The 19752-nt window shown below is 41.3% G+C and overlaps 1 protein-coding gene across 2 annotated transcripts; it reads right to left on the bottom strand.

The window, feature by feature from the left end:
• Window positions 1–1284: 1284 nt before the first annotated feature.
• Window positions 1285–16974, bottom strand: crlf1a (cytokine receptor-like factor 1a). 2 transcript variants are annotated; one of them, XM_070842537.1, is made up of 9 exons: window positions 16585–16974; window positions 12525–12803; window positions 10821–10950; window positions 9149–9318; window positions 4552–4709; window positions 3335–3409; window positions 3153–3246; window positions 2216–2404; window positions 1285–2103 (listed from the first exon to the last, which is right to left on the bottom strand). In XM_070842537.1, exons 1-9 carry the CDS (start codon window positions 16655–16657, stop codon window positions 2087–2089), a joined length of 1185 nt encoding a protein of 394 aa, XP_070698638.1. In that variant the 5' UTR covers window positions 16658–16974; the 3' UTR covers window positions 1285–2086. The 2 variants fall into 2 exon arrangements, with proteins under 2 accessions (XP_070698638.1, XP_070698637.1); XM_070842536.1 differs by having other exon boundaries at window positions 2220–2404.
• Window positions 16975–19752: the final 2778 nt, after the last annotated feature.

Raw genomic sequence — 19752 nt, 5'->3', positions numbered from 1 at the left:
GTGAGATGATTCAAAGACGATAACTCATTGTTGTGGGTCTGGGATCATTGAGGAAAGTGTTTGTGTCAAATGTCTCCCCCAACGCTATGTTTTCATTCCTGATTTTTCTCTTCTGGTTAGCAGGAGCTCACTCAAACATTGCGATAAAAATTGTTGGAAACATGGCCACTGACCAGGGAAGAACTATTTAGATTCAGGTGCAGATAGTGCCATAGTGTGGCCAGCATTTTTACATTTTTGCTCCTAAATGCTGAAGTGTGAGTTGTAGAAACTTTTCTTGGTCAGCCAACGCACCCATTTCCATCTACAAACAGTTCCTACCAGTTTTTGCAAAATTTCAATCGATACCTTTTTTCATGTTTCTGTCGTTGCTAAAATGTTCAGCTTAACATAAGTAGCCATGATACTTTTTAAACACATGTGGCAACTGTAACCAAATTTTGACAGCACGTGCAAGAGAACATGCTGATCAAAATTTTAACAGTCTGACTCACTTCATATTTTGCACAGCTTATCCTTAAGCTCTACTATTCACAGAGTTTGGGTATTTTAGATCAGCTTTGCCTACTTCCAAGGGAGATGTGGAAGGGAAAAAATTCTTTAGAGGTATTTTGATGACCATGATGAAGGCACATTGGAGTTTTGACCTATTCAACATAATTGAGCGTGTTTACAATATGTGTACTTTGAAGCAGATCTGGATCCAGCTGCAGATTGAAAACATAAAACAAATTTAGGGTTGCCCCCATGACCTGGAGGTTGAGATGACGACCATGAGCCATGGCGACCCTGTTTAGAGTCTGTAATGGGTGTCATGCCTTCCTTTTCTCCTTGTTTCCTGTCATCTCTAGTGAAGACTACCTAGTCTAGTTCAATAACAATAACAAGCATAAATGGAAAGAAAATATTAAGATCACTACTGCTGAAACTTTTTTTTGGCTATACTGCAACTTGTCTTTCATGGCGTAATGTAGAATATCAGATTAACACTAGATAGATGGACTAGTTAGTTAATAATTACTGACCAGACATCCCAGTTTATTGGATGCATTCTTCTTGTTTAGGCGCTAATATGAAGAGAAAACTAAATTCTGTATCCATATTGTGACACTTTCGAGTCCATATAAAATACTGTTTGGAAATATTTCAGTTCAGACAATCACAGCAAAATCTCTGCAGGAGATGTGACCAGCAGTGTGTAGTAGTTAGATATTAAATATATACATAACAGGAGAAACCCCATGTTTTCTGACAACATTTTATAGAACAACATTGGAGATTGATAACAACTTCAGTCATTGATACTTCTTTACTAACTAAACATAACTTAAGAAATAAAACATAACTTTATACAGTTTTAAATATGCTGGTACGATTCAGTACAAAAATAAAGGCAGTGAAATGTCTCAATAAACAAACACCATCATGTCATCAGTCACATACTGTTGCTCAGAGACACATGAACCACTTTGGCACATTATCCACTTATATAACAAAGCATGATTTAGAAATACTGCATGATAATTTGTTACTTTGATATGGAGTATCCATGGACACTCAACAGCCACTAGATGGTGCTTAGGATCCACAGGAGAAACTCAAAACAAGGTCAGAATACTTTTTTAAATGCTCCGGCAACACTTCTAGTATTTTTTTTTTTAAATGTTTTGATCGCCTTTAGAGCAGGTACATGTCAAACATCTTTACTGATGCCCAAGTTATTCATGCTACAACGTCCTTTGGGAAAGCAGAGTAGTCCACAGGGTCTCTTTCTACTGATGATACCAGGATGTCCGTGGCAGGTCCATCTTCCCAGTCCCTGCCAGCTGCACCTTTTCAGACGAAAAAAGTGCTTGCGTCGACTGGAAATAAATGCATACAAGAAGCATATCCCACAGTTTCTCGTTGGATGTCTTCTCGCAACCACGGCTCGTATTCATACAAAATGTCCAGAGCAAAATGTCTTATAATTCTCATATAAGAATACAATCTCTCTCTCACACGCACACACACATAGACAAAAACACTCGCACTCAGTTCTTTTCTTGACTTGTTTTCGGCTTGTAAAGGCAGCGTGTGCTAGGATTTATCCCCTTGGAGAACCTAAATTAAAAAGACAAAATCTGTTAGAAATCAGCCGTTATGAAACACGCTGCCTGCATGCGCGTGATTAGATGTGAATACATATGCGTGTCCCTGCATTAGTGATGCTTACCTACCTGGTTGCGAGCTTTGTGCGATTTCTGCATCAGCACTCTCCACTGGTCGTACAGCTTCATGGACATGCTGCTGCAGCCGTAGGCGTGTTTCCGCACCCAGCCGAAAAACTGCTTCAGCTCCCGGCGCAAGGTGGAGTTCGAGTCCCCGCTGGACTTTGAGTCGCAGGAGCCGGACATGAGGCGCTCTGCATGAACAGAGAAGGAAGGAGGCAGAGAGAGAGAGAGAGAGAGAGAGAGAGAGGGAATGTAAGGTAGCACAAAATGTATTCATTCATAATATTTAGCTGTCCGCCCCTTGGTACTTTTGCTAAAAGTCCTGACTTTCATGGGAAGTCCCTTTAAAGAAAATTCTAGCACTGTTACCAATCATGCTCTATTTTCATTTTCATAGGTCATCATTCCTATCACTTACGATAACATTTTACTCAGCGATCAGGAAAAGGAAAAAAACATAGCTACAGCTTTACAGTATCCAGGGAAGCAAACAGCAAGGGTTAAAATGTATTCACTGTTGGTCTTTTTATCACTTCTTTGTTAAGACTTCTGTGTTGCAACTAAAATATTACACAATCAAAGTCTGGTTTTATTTTGTAATGTGATTTGGCAATAATTAGATTTTGTTAGGAAGAGATTCTCGAATTGACTTAATTTAATTTGACCGATGCATCTGACGTAAATAAAACTGCCAATATAACACAAAACAGGCTGGAAGAAGGCTAAATAAGGGTAAAACACTTCTACGAGGCTGCCGGTTTCCAGCAGCGGGAGAGAACTGAGGGATATGTGGTACACCATGATATAACGCAAATGTTATTGGAACAAATTGGCTCTTAAAATGGAGCGAAAGGTTCTCAAAAACTGCAATCAAGAACAAAAAAATTCCTGCTGAGTACACATGTTCCTGTGAGAGTGCGTGTACGAGTGTGTGCTCACCACTGTGGGGTGTGGAGGCAGCAGTAGGATGGCTCCACTCACTCCAGATCCCAGCTTTGCGAGAGCCGTAGATGCCCACAGGGTTACAGCGGACCTGCAGAAATCCCAACATTATGAACACGAACCAAACCTGAAATACACTCACATACACTTCAGCACATGAAGGCGTACACATGCCATACCTGAACAAAATACACTGTTCCAGGTCTGAGTCCAGCCAATCTACAAGATGTCTGATTTCCAACGTCATCCATCACCTACATGAAAAAACATAAAAGACACAAACACAGAAGAGCTGAGTGCTGGAGGTCTGACTGCAGTATTAAATACCAATGGGCATAAACTAAAACACAGGGCAAAATCAAGATGTAGAAAACGCGGCCACAAACCATGTACAGACCCAAACATGCATGCACACCACATTGTTTAGTGGCTCCTGATCAGCATGTTTACGAAAATATTTTCATGTAATTGTGCCTGCTGGGTAAAATCTGCTCTCTATTACTTATTGCAGACCTGAGTATGCCGAGAAACAAGCGCAGGAGCGTGCACAGGTACTCACACAAACACAGAGACAGACGGCAGAAATGAAGACAGACTAATAGGTGGAGAGAAAGAAATAATGTCATCTAATAGTCCCCACTTTCTCTCTGGCATTCAGTCTGTAAACACTTTTTAAGACCGACTACAACAGAAAACAGAACATGGAAATTACAGGCATCAGAGGGCTAATGATGTGACACGAAGCAGCCAAATTGCTGAGCATCTTTACAGCCATACTGAAGACATTAACAGCTGAGACGTATCCCTCCATTCTTCAGCATGACCTCATGATTATAAGGCCGCTTCAGAGGGACACAGTGTTTTGTTTTTCACCACCAAACCCTTAAAGCCACTTGGATTTAAGTCTCCGCTCTCCTCCTTCGCAACGGTCTCACCCCTCCGCCGCCTCTCTCCACTCCCCTTCTTTTCTTTTTCCACTTTGCGAGCAAAGACTTGCTTATATTACATCTGTGTAATTCCCCCTTAATTACTGGAGAATCTTCGCTTGTACCCAGAGGACTCAGATGAATTCTGGGAAGCGCCATCTGCACGGCTGCAAGGTTTTACACTGTATTTTTCATTCATTAAAAGTTCGAGCAGAGGTATATACACGGTGGCTCTGGCCTGTGTTTTTTCTCCTGATCAAAACCTGTCTTCTAGATTTATGACTGATGAAAGTTTTTGAACGGCCCAACTATTAACTCATCTGGCAGAGGAGTCCTCAATCACGCTAGATTAGAGGTGATTACAGCATTAGGATGAGAAACAGCTGGAGCAGCGCTGCAGCGATGCATCTGCTTGTGTGCGAGAGACAAAGAGAGCAGATTTGTGTGTCCTGTGTGTCCTCGTCCTTTACCTTCCAGTCTTGGCTGTCCTCCAGTCTGTAGCGGATCTGGTATTTGGCCTGAAACAGGAAGTCTTTGAGAGCGGGCGGGGCCTCCCAGCGAACACTCAGCTGGTCCTCTAACAGTCCAACACGACTGACGGTCACACCTGATGGAGGGTCTGTGGTCACTGGAGGAAGAGGAGATGGAGGAGGCTATTAACTAAGAAGATCTAATCAAGTTCTAAAATGATGAAAGTACACCAAATATCAGCTGGTTCCAACTTCTCAAATATGAATATTTACTAGTTTTCTTTCTGTGATAGTAAACTTGTGATAGTAAATAGCAAAAACTTTGGGTTGGGCAGCAGCCCTAACCCCTTAACTACAAGTCTATAAATGTCTGAAAATATGCATTATTACATCCCACAGCCCAAGCTGATGTCATCAAATGTCTTTATTTGTCTGACCAAGAGTGTAAAACCAAAATCCATTCAGTTTACTATCATATACGACTAAGAAAAGCATCAGATCCTCAAATCCTTGACATTTAAGAAAAAAAAAATTCGTAAAAAATGTTTGATTATCAAATTAGTTGCCTATTTCCTTTCTGTCTAATCTTTGCAGCTTTAGCTGACATGCATATTTGTGTTATGGCTCTTCCCAGTTTGTGCCTCTCATTTGACGTTAATGTTAATGTTAGCTGCCTTTTGGAACATCATAGCAACATTATCATTCATTTGGAGTCGTCTCAAGTCATCTGATGAATGTTAGTCTGACATTTACTCTCTTTGAGCTCTGTTTTGGTCTCACCTGGCTCTTTAGCTGCTAAATGCTCTACTATGTTCTCCAGCTAGTCTCTAGCTATTTCTGCCTTTTTATTCTGCTATTTTATTTGGCTTTTATTCCAGATTTTCCACTAAAAACAGCTGCTGTTGGAAATGTGGTTGATGAGAGCGGTGAGGGTAAAGTAAAGTAGCAAGCTGGGAAACCAAAACTATGAGCCAACAGACATTAAACTGCACCGTAGAGCTGAGGGGAAATGTTCTCTGTTGGTTTGTCACAACGAATGACTCAGTTCATTCATGAAAATAGCTATATGGATTTCAGAAAAGTCTTTGAAAAGAATTACCGTATGTGTTGCCGAACAACCCTCTGTTTATTTTTGTTTGCATCGTATAATGTCATAATCAGTGCATCTCAAATGTACAAACAATGATTTCATGAGAGGCACCAACCCTCTTATTTTTAATTTATTACATCCATTAAGAAGTATATTTCTATCCTATCATCCTTAATTATAAACTTCTGGAGGACAGATGGACCAGATTATCATTTTTAGCCAAAAATCCATAGTTTAGGGGCTTCTTTCTACATTTTAGGGTTAAGTTTGCAGGGTCAACAAATCCATTTGATTAAAATCTAAAGCAGCAGGAGTGATGTCTTTATGTATAACAGGACATTCAAGGATTGCTCAGCGTTGGCGGAGGTTTGTGGTCTCTGAGTGCCTTCTAGTTTCTGAAGAGTTGACTTGTGTGAGAGGCTTTTTCATCTGACAACGATTTTCTTTTCAACAAACAAACATACAGTGACAGACCATTATTTTAACTTTCCTCGCGTTTTGTTTTGGGCTTTTGAGATCGTTTCAATATCAACTTCAGTTCCTTTTCGTAATTCAGGGGAGGGAATAAGTGGGAGTTGACACGAGAGGATTGGTTTCTGGTTACCAGTGTTTGGAGGAACCTGAGAGTCTGTCTGAACTAAAATGTGTTACTTCAGATGTGTCAGTTTGTACTCATGGGTGATTTAAAAAGTGTAACCCCAATGGTGGCATGTACAGCCATCTGTCTTGGAAAAACGTTTCCTTAAAAGTGGACAGTAAAACCTTGTAAAACAATTTGCAGTGGAGACACTAATAGCCCAAACCAACGATGAAGTTTAGGACATGGAATTGGCTGAAAAAAACAGGTAAAATAGATAACTAAATGAAAAAATGGATGCACTTGAATGCATTTTTCTTGGAGATTTTCTTTTCACATGTCACCGTGGGGCTTTAAATCATGGTGGTTTTTAATTATCTTAATTTTTTCGGGCTTAAAAAAAAAGCACAACATTTCAAAGTATTATTGATGTAGTATGGAGGCAGAGAACAACCATTGTTTATTCCCATATCTCCAGAGGATGAGCTGAGATAAGAGAAGGGTTAATAAAAATGCTGATATGTTTTCAGTTCAGCTGTGCTCTTATCAGTAAGCTTTATAATCAGCAGCAAGTGTTTGGACTTTTTTTGGACATCTTTTTTTACAAATTGGCTACTGGCTACTGCCCTACCCTCAGATTGATGGATATTTGGATGAAGCCTGAGAGCAGGACTACTACCATAACTAAGGTTTGGGGAAAAAAAACAACCTCCAAACTCTTTTTTATAGGAAAAAAATCTATATTTTTGCTTATAGTGAATAAAGGTGCTAGAATTTGTGGTAAAGATCCATATACATTAATTAACACAAAGCATGGGATCTCATAACAAACACAGAATTTCTATTTTTCCTATTTGAGCATTTATTCGTAAAGCTTCATAGGAAGTTTTGTAATTATGACTTTTATGAGAATTATAGTTTTTTGTCCTCTGATAAGAGCAAATGTGTTGTTCCTATACATTACATGCATTTGGCAATTAAAATAAATGAGACATGACAAATTAGAGATGAATCATCGTGTCATTCCTCATCTCAGAGTCAGACACTGATACAAGTTGCCTCTAGTCTGTCGGTTCTTAGGGTTCCCCGAGACAAGAGGAATGCAGAGAAAACTGTAGGTGTTTCCGCCTCGCCTTCATAACTGATTAGACATGACCGTAGACGTGAGTGAGTCACCGCTGCCTGGCGCAGGTGTGGTTGCTGGGTTTTATGACTTGCTACTGTTGTGAAAACTACTTGAATGAAAAGAGTGGCCAGGGCCTACCTGAGCGAAACAAAACACACACACAAGTCCTGAAACCACCTATACTCTGCCTGCCTCTGTGTTTCCATACTGTTACCAGGCCCTGCCCTGCCCTCAGGGTGTGTAAACAGGTGTGTGTGTGTATACATTAGGGAACGAAAAGGGATTATAGTCTGATGGACGCTTGTTTCCGCACCAGTGACGTGTTCACCTCTGAAACTCTATACGGTTTTCTCTTGGTACCATTCGGAACGTGTTAGGAGTGAACCAGGTGAAGAGCTCCGAGCTAATCACGTTGTATTATTTCAGGTCCAGGTCTTAAAGCCTCAAAGCCCAAAGTCCTCAGGCCTCGGGGGTCTGTAGCCGGCTCAGAAGACGGGATTAGGTTTGAGGATCAGAGTGGAACATTCCAGCACTACATAAAAGGGGGTTAGCGAGTGTTTTCTCTGTGTTTCTGTGTGTGTGTGTGTGTCCAGTGAGCATGAGTAAAGAGAAAATTAGCGAATCAACGGGCGTTTCCTTCCGTCACACACCTACGCCGGTTCAGGTGTGTATACGCATGTGTGTGTGTGTGTGCGTGTGCTTTTAAGGGATAATTAGAAAAGAGAAGAATGCGGTCTTGTTGCACGCTCCATTTGCTTAAACCGCACTAAGCTAAGAAAGAGACCACATAACAACGCTTTAAAAGGGAAGACAGCTCAGTTCCCATCAGTGAGAAGCTGGATGAGTACTTGTGAACAACTTTCTCCAAAAGCCAGAAGCCACGGAACTCAGGCCAATGTCCTGTCTGCATCAATAAAAGAGCTGAAATTATAAAATGAATTGATGCTCTTCTTCAACATGCCCATTCGAGGCGAAAGCTGAAGTCATTCACGGTTCACAACCTGTGGGTCACAAGACAAACCTGAGGGGTCACGACCTACAGTTTTCCCTCTTGTTTCTCTTTTGAGGTTATCAAACTGACAGTAGATAAATATTCTGTATCAGACTGTTCCAGCTCTTCATTGAATCTATATGATGTTTTCGCTAGTGGGAATTTTCTTGCTAGCCTGGCTCTGAGGAAAACTTGCTGCCGGCCAAGAAAATGTCTGGCACACTTTTTTTCACACTAAAGTTTTTGCATGGATTCAACAAACAAGATACAGAATGAATGTGTTTTAGACGTGATGGAAGGCATATTTTTATGTTTTGTCTAGCTGGTCACCCCTGCTTACAGTCTTAATACTAAGCTAAGCTAAGCTAAGCTAAGCTAACTGCCTCCCTGCTTTATCTTCAAAATTACCGCAGAAATGTGAGAGTGGTATCAATGCTCTCACCTAACTATAAAAGGTTCATTTTAAAAGTTTTAGTGATTTCCTTTCACTTATGAAATCGCTGTTATTTGCCGATATATTTGCTTCCTTTTCCCGTTGCACTGACTACTTTGGTGACACTAATGGGGATTTAATTAAAGAATAAACACTCTGAGAGGGGTAAAACACAAACCCCTTCACTATTTCAACTGCTCACACGTCGTAGACACATAACCTGTGATGAGGTGTTACTTTGTTTTCTTTAAGGGTCACGAGCTTACAAGGCTGGTATCCACTGTCCTGGATTACAGCCCGAGGGCTCATTGACACGGGGATCTAAGCTCTAAAAAGTTCAAGAGGAAAGAGGATCACAGTTCACTTCTTCTCACACTCACCCACGTCTAGGATGTCGAGGGTGATGACATCAGAAGTGGCCTGGCCCAGCTGGTTGGAGGCCTCCACCCAGATCTCATAGGGCGTGAAGAGGTGCAGGTCCCGGGTGATGCTACAGGAGTAAGGCTGGGTATGAGTGTAATCCTCACACTCCTTCTCCTTACCATACCATCTGAGAGGAAAACAGAAAACACTGAAATAACTCTGGACAATGCATTTGATACAGATTTATTCTAAAAATATGTTGCTAGTTAAGAGTTTATCTGGCACTCGTAGTCCTTATTCACACTCATCTGACTGCAGTCAGAGATCTCCATGCATTTTTCACACCTGCTGATATGCCAAGTCATTTCCCTTCAGGTGTTTTTATGTAACTGATTTAATAATTATCCTACAATAATCCTACAATCCATCTGAAGCACATCTCTTAAATTGTATCAATCCCAGATGAATGTCTATTTTCTTAATCCTCATGAAATTTGACTTTTCTAGAGATGAAGGGCTTCACCTTCTGGCAACTGCTGATGTTATTTTTCTTACAATATGGTTTGCAAAGGAGATAAGGTATTTTGTCCCGTTTCCAGCTCCCCTTTATCTTGTTCTGGGGCTTTTTGAGGCATGTCAGTATCGTAACAAAACTTTTTTGACTGGGAACATTCACAGCAGGCTCACCAAGTTGGATCTTTAACCCAGTTGAACCCACAGCTGGTTTTGCTTGATTTTCACTTGCCTCTTTCACAGGCTTACAGCATAGTCACTGCATTTATCTACATGGCGTCATTTTCAAAATAAGTTAGGGTACTCTGCAATGCGATCCATTAACTGTTCTCTAAAACCCTCCTCACCCAATTGTCCAATCATAGCTTAGCATGCCAGGAAAACTTTCTCCGCACGACAAGTTTACAGGGCTTAGTGAGCGGTCAGTTTGGTATGTCAAGGGCTTCTGGGACAGAGAAAACCTTATGTGTCTTATGCTGGGATTACACAATATTTTTGTCTCTTAGTATGGTCACTGTGATAAATTAAGACTAAAAACATAACAGACTAAACACTGGACAACATCAGCATCCAGTCTTTCATGACCTGTGTGGCATCATCAGGAAGGAGGTGCTCTAATCGACTTCTGGCAACAAGAACGTAAACAAACAATGGCGTCTGTTTCACAGCTCCACCTGGCAGCTTCACGGTTCACTCTGCGCTTTGTCATACGGACGCTCTTGCCTTTTTGTTGAAATGTTGTGAGGCTTCCCAGACATACTGTTGGTCGTCACCCACTGTGATACGCTACACAAGATGAAACAATCTATTGTGTCTGATGCCCGTTTTTGTTCCTGATGCTTTACGTCTGTCATGTTGGGCTAATTTTAGGCTGATGTCATGTGGACTAGTCCTTTAAATATATACAGATAGTGTAAAACCTCCCAAAACTATAACAATTATAATTTCCATGGATTTATGGATGCTTATCCTCACTAGACGATTCAAAAGAAGAAGTTGTACTTATTCCAGCAGTATGTGGATGATGTCTATGTACTGGATTTGATTGATTTATGTCTCTGAGAAAAAGGTGTGTGATTTTTGATGCAAATGTAATTATTCAAAAGAAAAAGCTAATTTCCAGATACCATAGCAAACTGATGAATGCTGCAGTGTAGCTGTAGTGTGTGTGTATACCTGAGTTTGTACTTGAGTGTGTACTGTGTGCTAATGTTAGTCTCTCCTTTTCCTCCTGGGACCCAGCTGCAAGTCAGGTCTTTGGTGTTCCTGGACCAGCAGGTCAGATTGACCGGCTTCTCGGGAGGCACTGGGACAGAAAGAGGGGCAGATGGAAATGTGGGGAGACAGGGGGAGTGAGAGACATGGGTGAGGAGGAAGGAGAGTAGCGCAGCGAGGAGGAGAAGGCGGAGAGAGGAGAGGGTGGATGTAGGTTCATCGAGGGTATAAAGTCACCTCCAGCTATTACTTCAGCTCCTTCCTCCTGAGTGTAATTCTCCCACTAGTGATGTTCCTCAGAAATTGGTTTGTTTTTTTCTTAATTGGCGTGAGTGTGTCTGTCTGTCTGTCTGTCTGTGTGTGTGTGTGTGTGTGTGTGTGTGTGTGTGTGTGTGTGTGTGCTGTCTGATTTGGTCAGACTCTGGATCCCTGCCAACATTCCTCGTCTCTCAGAACACAGGGTGCTCAACACCAGTGTCACACGGAGCTTAGGATCACGGCTGCATCTCCTTGTGTGTGTGTGTGTGTGTGTGTATCTTCACGGTTACGTTTTTGTGACTCCTGAAAAGTTAAAGTTTACCTCTCAGTACACTGCTTTAGATAATCTGGGTTGTTTAAAACCTGTGCCGTGATCTGTCTGCTTGTGTTTCTTGCCCTGTCTGACTGTGCTGTAGTGCTGTACTTTGCTGAATATAATGTTATCATAACTCGTAGAAAACATGGCCAAAACTATAAATATAAGAACAAAGTAGTAATAGATAGAATTATCCTTTCAGGCTCATTCAGGGTACTACTGCACTTATAGTTTGTCTCTCTGAGAATTACACTTATTTGCTTTCTTGCCAACAGTCAGATGAGAAGATTGATACTCTGTGCAGTAAATAAAGCAGCCAGGGTTAGCTTAGCTTAGCATAAAGCCTAGAAACAGAGGGAAACAGCTAGCCTCTGTCCAAAAGTGAACAAGCAAAGCTGCCTTCCGGCACCTCTAAAGCTCATTAATTAAGATTAAAGGAAGTCTTCCAGTCTTAATGCACACTGAGCTAACTGGCTGTAACTCCATATTTTCCCCAAAAACATGAGGTTGGTATCAGTCTCCTCTTCTAACTCTCAGCAAGAAATCAAACAAGCATATTCCCCAAAATGTTGAACTATTTCTAGGAAGGACTCCCCCTAGAGAAAACAAGGCTATTTAAAGGTTATTATAAGGCACCACATTAACAACATCAGTCCACTGTAAGAATAAAAAAATATGTAGGGGATATGCAATGCATTATGTAAATGCTGGTCCTTATAAGTATGTAAGTCCAAACATGTGTCTGTAAAATGACCCATGCCCTGTGAGTGATAGTGCGAGTAATGGACCACACAGGCGTTCAAAGCGTCACACAGTGACACACTCAGGGAGGCCTCTCGCTGGCCTGGAGGCAGCAATACTAAACATAAAATACAGCCACAACTGTGAAGGGACACTCAAATATCTGCCCACTACTTCCTTGTTGTTTCCCCATTTCCTTTTCACTCCACTCACCTCTTTCACTCCTCTCACTCCTGCTCTACCCTTTGTTTAACCCTTTATTTATCCTTTTCCTTAGCATTAACTAATAGTGAAGGTAATAAAAAGATATGGACTGAATTTAATATAACCGCTGACAAACTTCAACTTACTCCCAACGTAGAGGCATGAGCCCGCTAAGATGTGTCCCTTGTGGTTGTGACAGACCAGGTTGTCACCGGACGTTTGCCTGGAGGCGTTGAGGCCGGCCAGCGTCACGCTGAGGTTGGTCGGGCTTAGCACTCTGTACAGGGAGCTGGACAGCTGTTGACCGTTGAGCGTCCAGAACAGAGAGCTGGCGTGGACGCCGAGGTCGGGGTGGACCCAGCAGCTGGCGGTCAGGTTGGATCCCATGCGAAGGACGGGGTCCTGGGGGTAGATCACTGCTACATCTGCAGGAGGGCGGGGGGAGGGGGGGTTCAGAGGAAGACAGTTGATGACGGTGAGTACTTCGGATGGTGATTGGTCCGAAATTTAGTCTGATTGCCAGAAATTACCCTGGTTGCTCTCAAGAAGCGCTCCACACGGAAAGGTCACTTCACTCATCATGTAGAGCGCTCCTCGGCACACAAAAGGAGTTATATAATGTCTTCTCAACGGGCCTTCCTAAGAAAACAACTCTGATGATATTGGACAAAAAGCCTGCATTACAAACCAGATGTGTGCAGTTAGAAAGATGTTGGTGTTAACCACATATAGAGGGGCTTTACAACTGCATTGCTGGATATGTAGGATCCAGTGTTTTTTAAAGCTTGACTCATACTTGGGACTAATAGTCAGTTATATCTCGGTCTCTGCTGCTTCGATTCTGACCATCGTTTATCATAATCACCCCTTTCAGAGACTCTGGACTTTGGAAAAACTAACCTGAGGAGGTTAGAAAGAAAGAAAGGTTGAGCACCAAAATTTGGACACATCCCTAAAAATGTCAATAAAGTAAGGCATGCACTTTTTATTTGATCATTTGTTCCTCTCATTTGGCTTACAGTCACTGTGCACTGTTATTTACTTGTTTTTCTATGTTTTTAGGGCTTTTTCAATCCCGTAAAAGTGTTGGTAAACTCTATCTATCTAATCAAAAAATGCTATTGCTATTTATCATTCGTTATCACATTTTTCAAATGACAACTACACAAGTGGTAACATGCAAAGCAAACTGTCGTTGGAGATACTTATTTCTTCAGGGGATTTTAAACATCTACAGATATTTTAATGACATTTGTGAATGTTTTAATAACTGTTTCTGTCTGTGATGACTGCTCGGTGAGAATGAATGGTCTTGTTGTGATGTTGCATTATGTCATTCATTCCCTGGTCTCTCCTGCTAAACACAGGGTGGTCTCAATCGTCTTGAATAGATAAAACTTAACTAACTGATAAGCAACTAGATGAAGAGAAGAGAAGAGAAGAGAAGAGTTTCCTGAGATTAGAGGATTGTTAAAAAAATGTTGCCCACCTAAGTAGACAGCACTGGGAAAACATGCAACAAAGAGAATTTCTATGCAGAGATGACTGAGTAGTGAGAGCGCCAACACTTTGTCAGACCACTACAAATCTGTGCCCGGGGCCACATCTGTTCAGCTGCCAGCCACCATACGCTGAAAGACATTGTGTGGTCCTTTATGGAGGAACCGCCTCTGAATGAGCTAATCCAACTATAACTCCACACTAATATTAATATTATAATCCCGACTGGAGCTTTGATACAACACTTTCACACATTTATGCACACACACGAATGCAAACAAATAGAAGCACAGAGGCCAGTTGTCTTTGTCACTGGATACGGTGGACTAAAGGGAGCCGTGATTAGCCAATAATATGCTGATCCAGCTGAATAACAATCAGTGTTTATGTATTCCAGGCGCTGAGGACAGGACGTTGCCCCAAAGCCCTCTAACACCCCGTCTTCTATAGCTGAAACACTACAATGATAGACACAGTTACTGCTGTTTATTGTCTCTGCCTGACACGCTCACTGAGGGAAATGGCTTGTAAAATGTTATTTGTTTGGAGAGGCAGCTTGAAGCACAAGTCCGTCCAGAGCAGGGGATGAGTTTAACTCTGCGATAGTGGAGTCCAATTGAGCGCAAAATGTTTAATTTTTGTTTCACCATGAGTAGGATTTATCCAGTGACGTTTATAGCTGATTTTAAGTCTTTGGCGGACTGAAAACACGTCTTCAAAAACACACGAAATCCCCTCTGTGTTTGTAAAAAAGCGATTTACTCTTCACTCATCCATGCAACAGTTCAAAGAAAGCCTATAGTTTCCTCTGTCCGCTCTATAATGGACGTACATGTGGAACATTTTGTGGGGCCAGTGTGAACGAGCCGAGTGGAAGAAGTCACGCAACATTTAGTGACAATGAGCCATGCAACACCATCTGAAAAGACACCAGCTGATGCTTTTTTACAATATCTTTTTTTTTAGTATAGATTTACATTCAAGGCATTTCTCTGATGCTCCAATCTGGAGAAAGGAGGAATGGGACATGTAGGAAGTTAACCTTTGGTCAAAAAGCTGGTTTTTCAGGGTTTTCTCATCAAATATTTGGTAATAAATGGTCACATCCAACATAAAGACTTCTTTATGAGCTAACAGGACATTAAAACTCAAACTTCATGGTATTATGAACTGCACTAAAACTAATTATATGTTAGTAAGCAAATTCCACATTTAAACTGTCGTATTTCATTGGCATCTGTAAACCACAGCACATTGAGTGAAGGGGAAACACCCACCATTATTACAGTGAATAAAACAGTAAGGACCCATTAGGCTCTATAATAAACAGCTTGGCACCTTGTGATCAAGCCCCATTGTTTTCTAAAAGCCCCTAAAACTATGCTTTCTTTTATTAGCTCCTTTCAAACAGGACGAATAACAGAAGATCCTCTCTGAGGAGCTGCTCTTTGCCAGTGAGCTCACCATAAAAACTAATCCAGCCACTTAACGGGGAAAGCGGACATAACTTTGATTTATTTACGTTACTGTGCATTAAGCTGCCGGTTAACATTCTCCAAAACCCGAGCAAATGATGTCACTGTTTTGTTGCGGTTCGTAAGGCCCCCTTACCCTCCATGTGTTAAACGAATTATGGCCTGACTTGTTGAAATTCAGCCTCCTGGGATATGAGTTCTCTCTGCAGGGATACAACCACTATGCCTCAGCAGGAGCACATCAATAACAGGAGGTGTCAAGTGGTCAAAGTGGCATTTTGGCTTTTTAATGTGTCCAGAAATCAGCCAAGCAAGTGAGCCCATGTTATGTTAAGGGACTTAGGAGAGACACTGCTGAGTTATTTTGTATTGGAAACATATTTTAATGTTACAGTATTACCCAATGAAAGATCACTGTGAATCTTATGTGTTCATGTATGGGATTTACACAATCTTGTGCTGATTTACCCCTCTTATGGAAACCCTGTATATTTGGTACTCCACAGTGGAGTTAAAGAGCCTATATCCTCTTTAATATCACTATAATATTCCAATATTATTATATCAGAGCGTGCAGGTCTTATACAATGTTTGCACTGACTAATATCCCCCTAAAACACTAGTCCTATCCCATATGATATCACTATAATATCCTTATTGGCTATATATGGCTTGTGGTGTTTCTGTAATATTTACTTTGACTAATATACCTCTAAAATGGTATTTCCCTTATCCCACATTGAAATCAGCATAATATTCCTAAATGATCCTTATCAAGGCTTGTTGCAAGCACAGTCTGATACATCCTACACCAACACACATCTCTTTGGTCTTTGTAAAGGTCACAGCAACTATCACACAGTCCTGCATCAGGCTAAAACTTCATGATAATAAAGCATAAATGTATTAACATAAAAATGTATTAACATAAGCGTGCCTGCACATTTTCTATTTCCTAACATACTTGATCTGTACATTTTGCCCTGACAAACACTCCTCTATTGTGCTGTGCTATCATGAAAATCCATTTGAGCAACTGTTTCATCATTAAACTCATGCACACCAGAGCAGGACAATGTCACACAGAGCTATTTACAGTCACATCTTTGGCTGACACAGGGATTACACTGATCCCAGTGGACTTAAAAAAGGCAGCCTATTCCCAAAACCCAAACCCTTCCCCTGCAAGACCACGACTTTGCGCATCGATGGACATCTGTGTGCAACTTACGTGTGGACAAGGACAGCACGCCGGGAGTGTGCAGCATGAGGAAAACCAAGCAGATATCCAGGGCGGCTTTCATTTTCCCCCGGCTCGTTTTATGCCTGTCTTTATCCCCTGATCGTCCTCGTGTTGTTGTGATGTCGCCTCTTTTTCGATCCTGGATAGAAATTACGCACGGTGGAGAGAGGAAAAACAGCACGGGTTCAAGCTGAACGCTCCGAGTTTTATTAACAGGACAACTCTCAGGAGTGAAGGAGCGCGCTAGAAAAAGTGTGACCCAGTGGAAAAAGTCCCCCTCTGGGAAGCCATATGGCGACTCGTCCTCAGTAAAAGCCTAAAAGAGTGAGTATACCACGTCCTGTTGGCAGTCTTTTCTCCTCTTAATGCTTCCTGCAGCATAATCATACACAAGTTCATACTTTTTAAGCCCCTCCTCTCTCTCTCTCTTCCCACACAGTCGCCAGTTATTTCCCCCTCTTTCCGTCCTTTCTCTGCTCTTTTTTTTTTTCAACCTCTCCCCCTTCAGTGATGGGTAGGGAAGTCAGGGCCATTCACTTTCACTGAATCACTCTGTCTCTGTTACTTTCCATGCCTCAGGTCTCTGCTTTACAGTTTTTCCACCATATGAGGCTATTGAGTCACTGAGAGCTGCAGGAAAGAAATCCTGCAGTGTCCCTTTCTTCTTCTTCTTCTGTCATCCCTTTAAATGTGAGACAGAGCAGCTTTTCTTCAAGTAAAAAAAAAAACACTTTGAATTGTCACTTTTGACTCAGACATGATGTACTTTGTCGGGAGTGTATTGTGATGTGCTGAATAACATGGGAAATAGTAGGCCGCTGTGGCCCTGATATTAAGATCCCTTTGTGTCCAATAACTGTGTTCTGGATTGAAAGAATCTGGCGGCCCTCTGTTGACCCCACATGGCTCTTTTCTCCTGTGAAGATGAAAATAGCATTTTTAAACAGCTAACATGATCTGTGATTCAAAAACTAGTCGCAGCAGCATCTTCTCATATCTTTGCTGACCTTTTCGTTTTTACAGACGGCCAAAGTTTATTCGGGATTCAGTTTCTGAGCATTAAAGCAAGTCAAGGTAACCCATTTAAGATGAAATCACAATCCTCCTCTTACAGATAAAAAAAAAGATGATATGAAAGGGATGAAATGCACTCTTTCTCTATTCAATACACTCTGGAGTTTTGCCGCTACAGCGGTATGGTGGCTAACATTAGCTTATGTTGGCAAACCTTTTTAACATTTAGATACCTTCATCTTGCATTTGTGACTTTTGGGGCTGGTTTACATAGAGACAAGCTTTTGTTTAAGTCTAACTTTCATCTGTTGCACGAAACTGTTTAGTTCTGACTATCTGAAGTAGGTGTAATTTACCACAAATTCTAGGTAAATTGAGGTTTTTATTCAAAGTAATAAACATAGCCGACTGAGCAACAACATCAAGCAGCTCATCTCACTTCAGTTCAGCAGAAAGCGTTTGCTTTTTAGCAGGAAAATTCAGTGAGTGAGTGTTATAATACAAAAAACCTCCATGAGCATAAAATCTGCTGTGCTTTCCTCTCTTTTTTGATCACTTGTTGCCACTTGGTCAGCAGGAGTCACTGATTATTACCATGAACGCGTCTTTTAGTTCAGCCGGTAGGAGGATGGCTAACTTTTTAGTCTTAAAATAAGTCACTACACTGCACTACAGATCAGTCTAAAGCATCCTAGTGAGACAGCCCACGGTTTAATAAAAGTTACATAGTCTAGCTTTAAAGTGGAAATGAACTAAGAGAAAGTTTACTGTAATATTTCAGATAAGACGTGTGGTCTATTCTGAGGGGATCTATGTTCAAGAAAAAAGGAAAACTGGTTACTCTGTCTTTGCATTGATATAAACAATGATGTCACGGCGTTGTTTGGTTTGCGTGCAGTCCCATCTTAGTGAAAATGCCAGTTACTGTTTCAAAATAGACGCTGACTGAGCATGAGTCAAAACGTGAATTCCCAAAAGTTTCACAAACTGCCTCACTTACTGCTGATTTATTTAGTGTTTGTTTAACGTGACCTTCCAGTCTAGGCGACCTTCATCAAACAATAAATCCCAAAAGTCTCATTTATGCTCACATACTAAATGCTGGATAGATTATTATATTATTATATAGAGGACCACAAAGTTAGATCAACAGTCCTATTTCATCGTGCATTAACATCCAGGTAACTTCAACTTTTGGTTTATAGGCAGGAAAACATAAAGGTCACAGTGACATACTGACAACAATGAGCAGCAGCAATATAATGAATGGTGATATATTTTAAAAAGACTAAATAAAATATTACCATTATATACCAATATATTATATTACCATATATACCAATAAAAAGTTAAAAACAGCAGCAGATCAAGCCACAGATAGAAGCACTACAAAACACATCAAATATAGAGCAAGAGCTGCTCTAAGTAACAACCTCACAGTGTCTGAAGTTCAAAGAATACTTTTCATTATCCATGCAATATCCTGCAATATCCGTCTAGGTGTCAACATTCAAAAATAAATGTAGGTCCACAGGTGTTCAACTTATAGCAGAACTGTGTCAGTCAAGTCAAGTTTTATTGATCCAAAATCTTGAAAGTAAACAGGACTGATATTGTTACATGTGAAACAACCATCCCGCTTCTCTTAAATACAAAAGATCGGAAGAAACAGGTCAGCCAATCTTAGATCTCATCTTCAAGCCTAAGATAGATTTCAACAGAAGAAGGCAAGAAGGGCAACTTTTCTTTTCTACAGAAGAGGCTCTTCTTTCCACAGAGGAAGCGTTACCCTCAGGCACAGTTTTGGTATCAGCTGAGAGGAAGCCAGTCGCCGCCTCAGTAGGAGTCCTCTGACGCAGGAGTCCGACATTAGCGTCTCGAGCAGCCACTGGAGGGAAGAAGGGAGCAGGGGGACACAGCAGGGGGGGGGGAATACAATCAAAGCAAGCCACAGTGGAATTGAGAAATCTACATTTGGGCCCCAGAGTGTGTCTGGAGAACAGGAACTCTCTTCATGTTCATCACCTAAATGGGCTCTGTGACTAATGTCTGACTAATGGCGGCCCTAGACATTCACACATTAGTCCTGGTCGTCCTCTGGTTGGACCTGCTGTGAGTCAGCAGGAGTCCAGGCAGAGTGTG

The sequence above is a fragment of the Pempheris klunzingeri genome, chromosome 13, assembly GCF_042242105.1.
Source record: "Pempheris klunzingeri isolate RE-2024b chromosome 13, fPemKlu1.hap1, whole genome shotgun sequence".
NCBI lineage: Eukaryota > Metazoa > Chordata > Actinopteri > Acropomatiformes > Pempheridae > Pempheris > Pempheris klunzingeri.
This window is presented reverse-complemented; position numbering and strand designations above follow the sequence as displayed.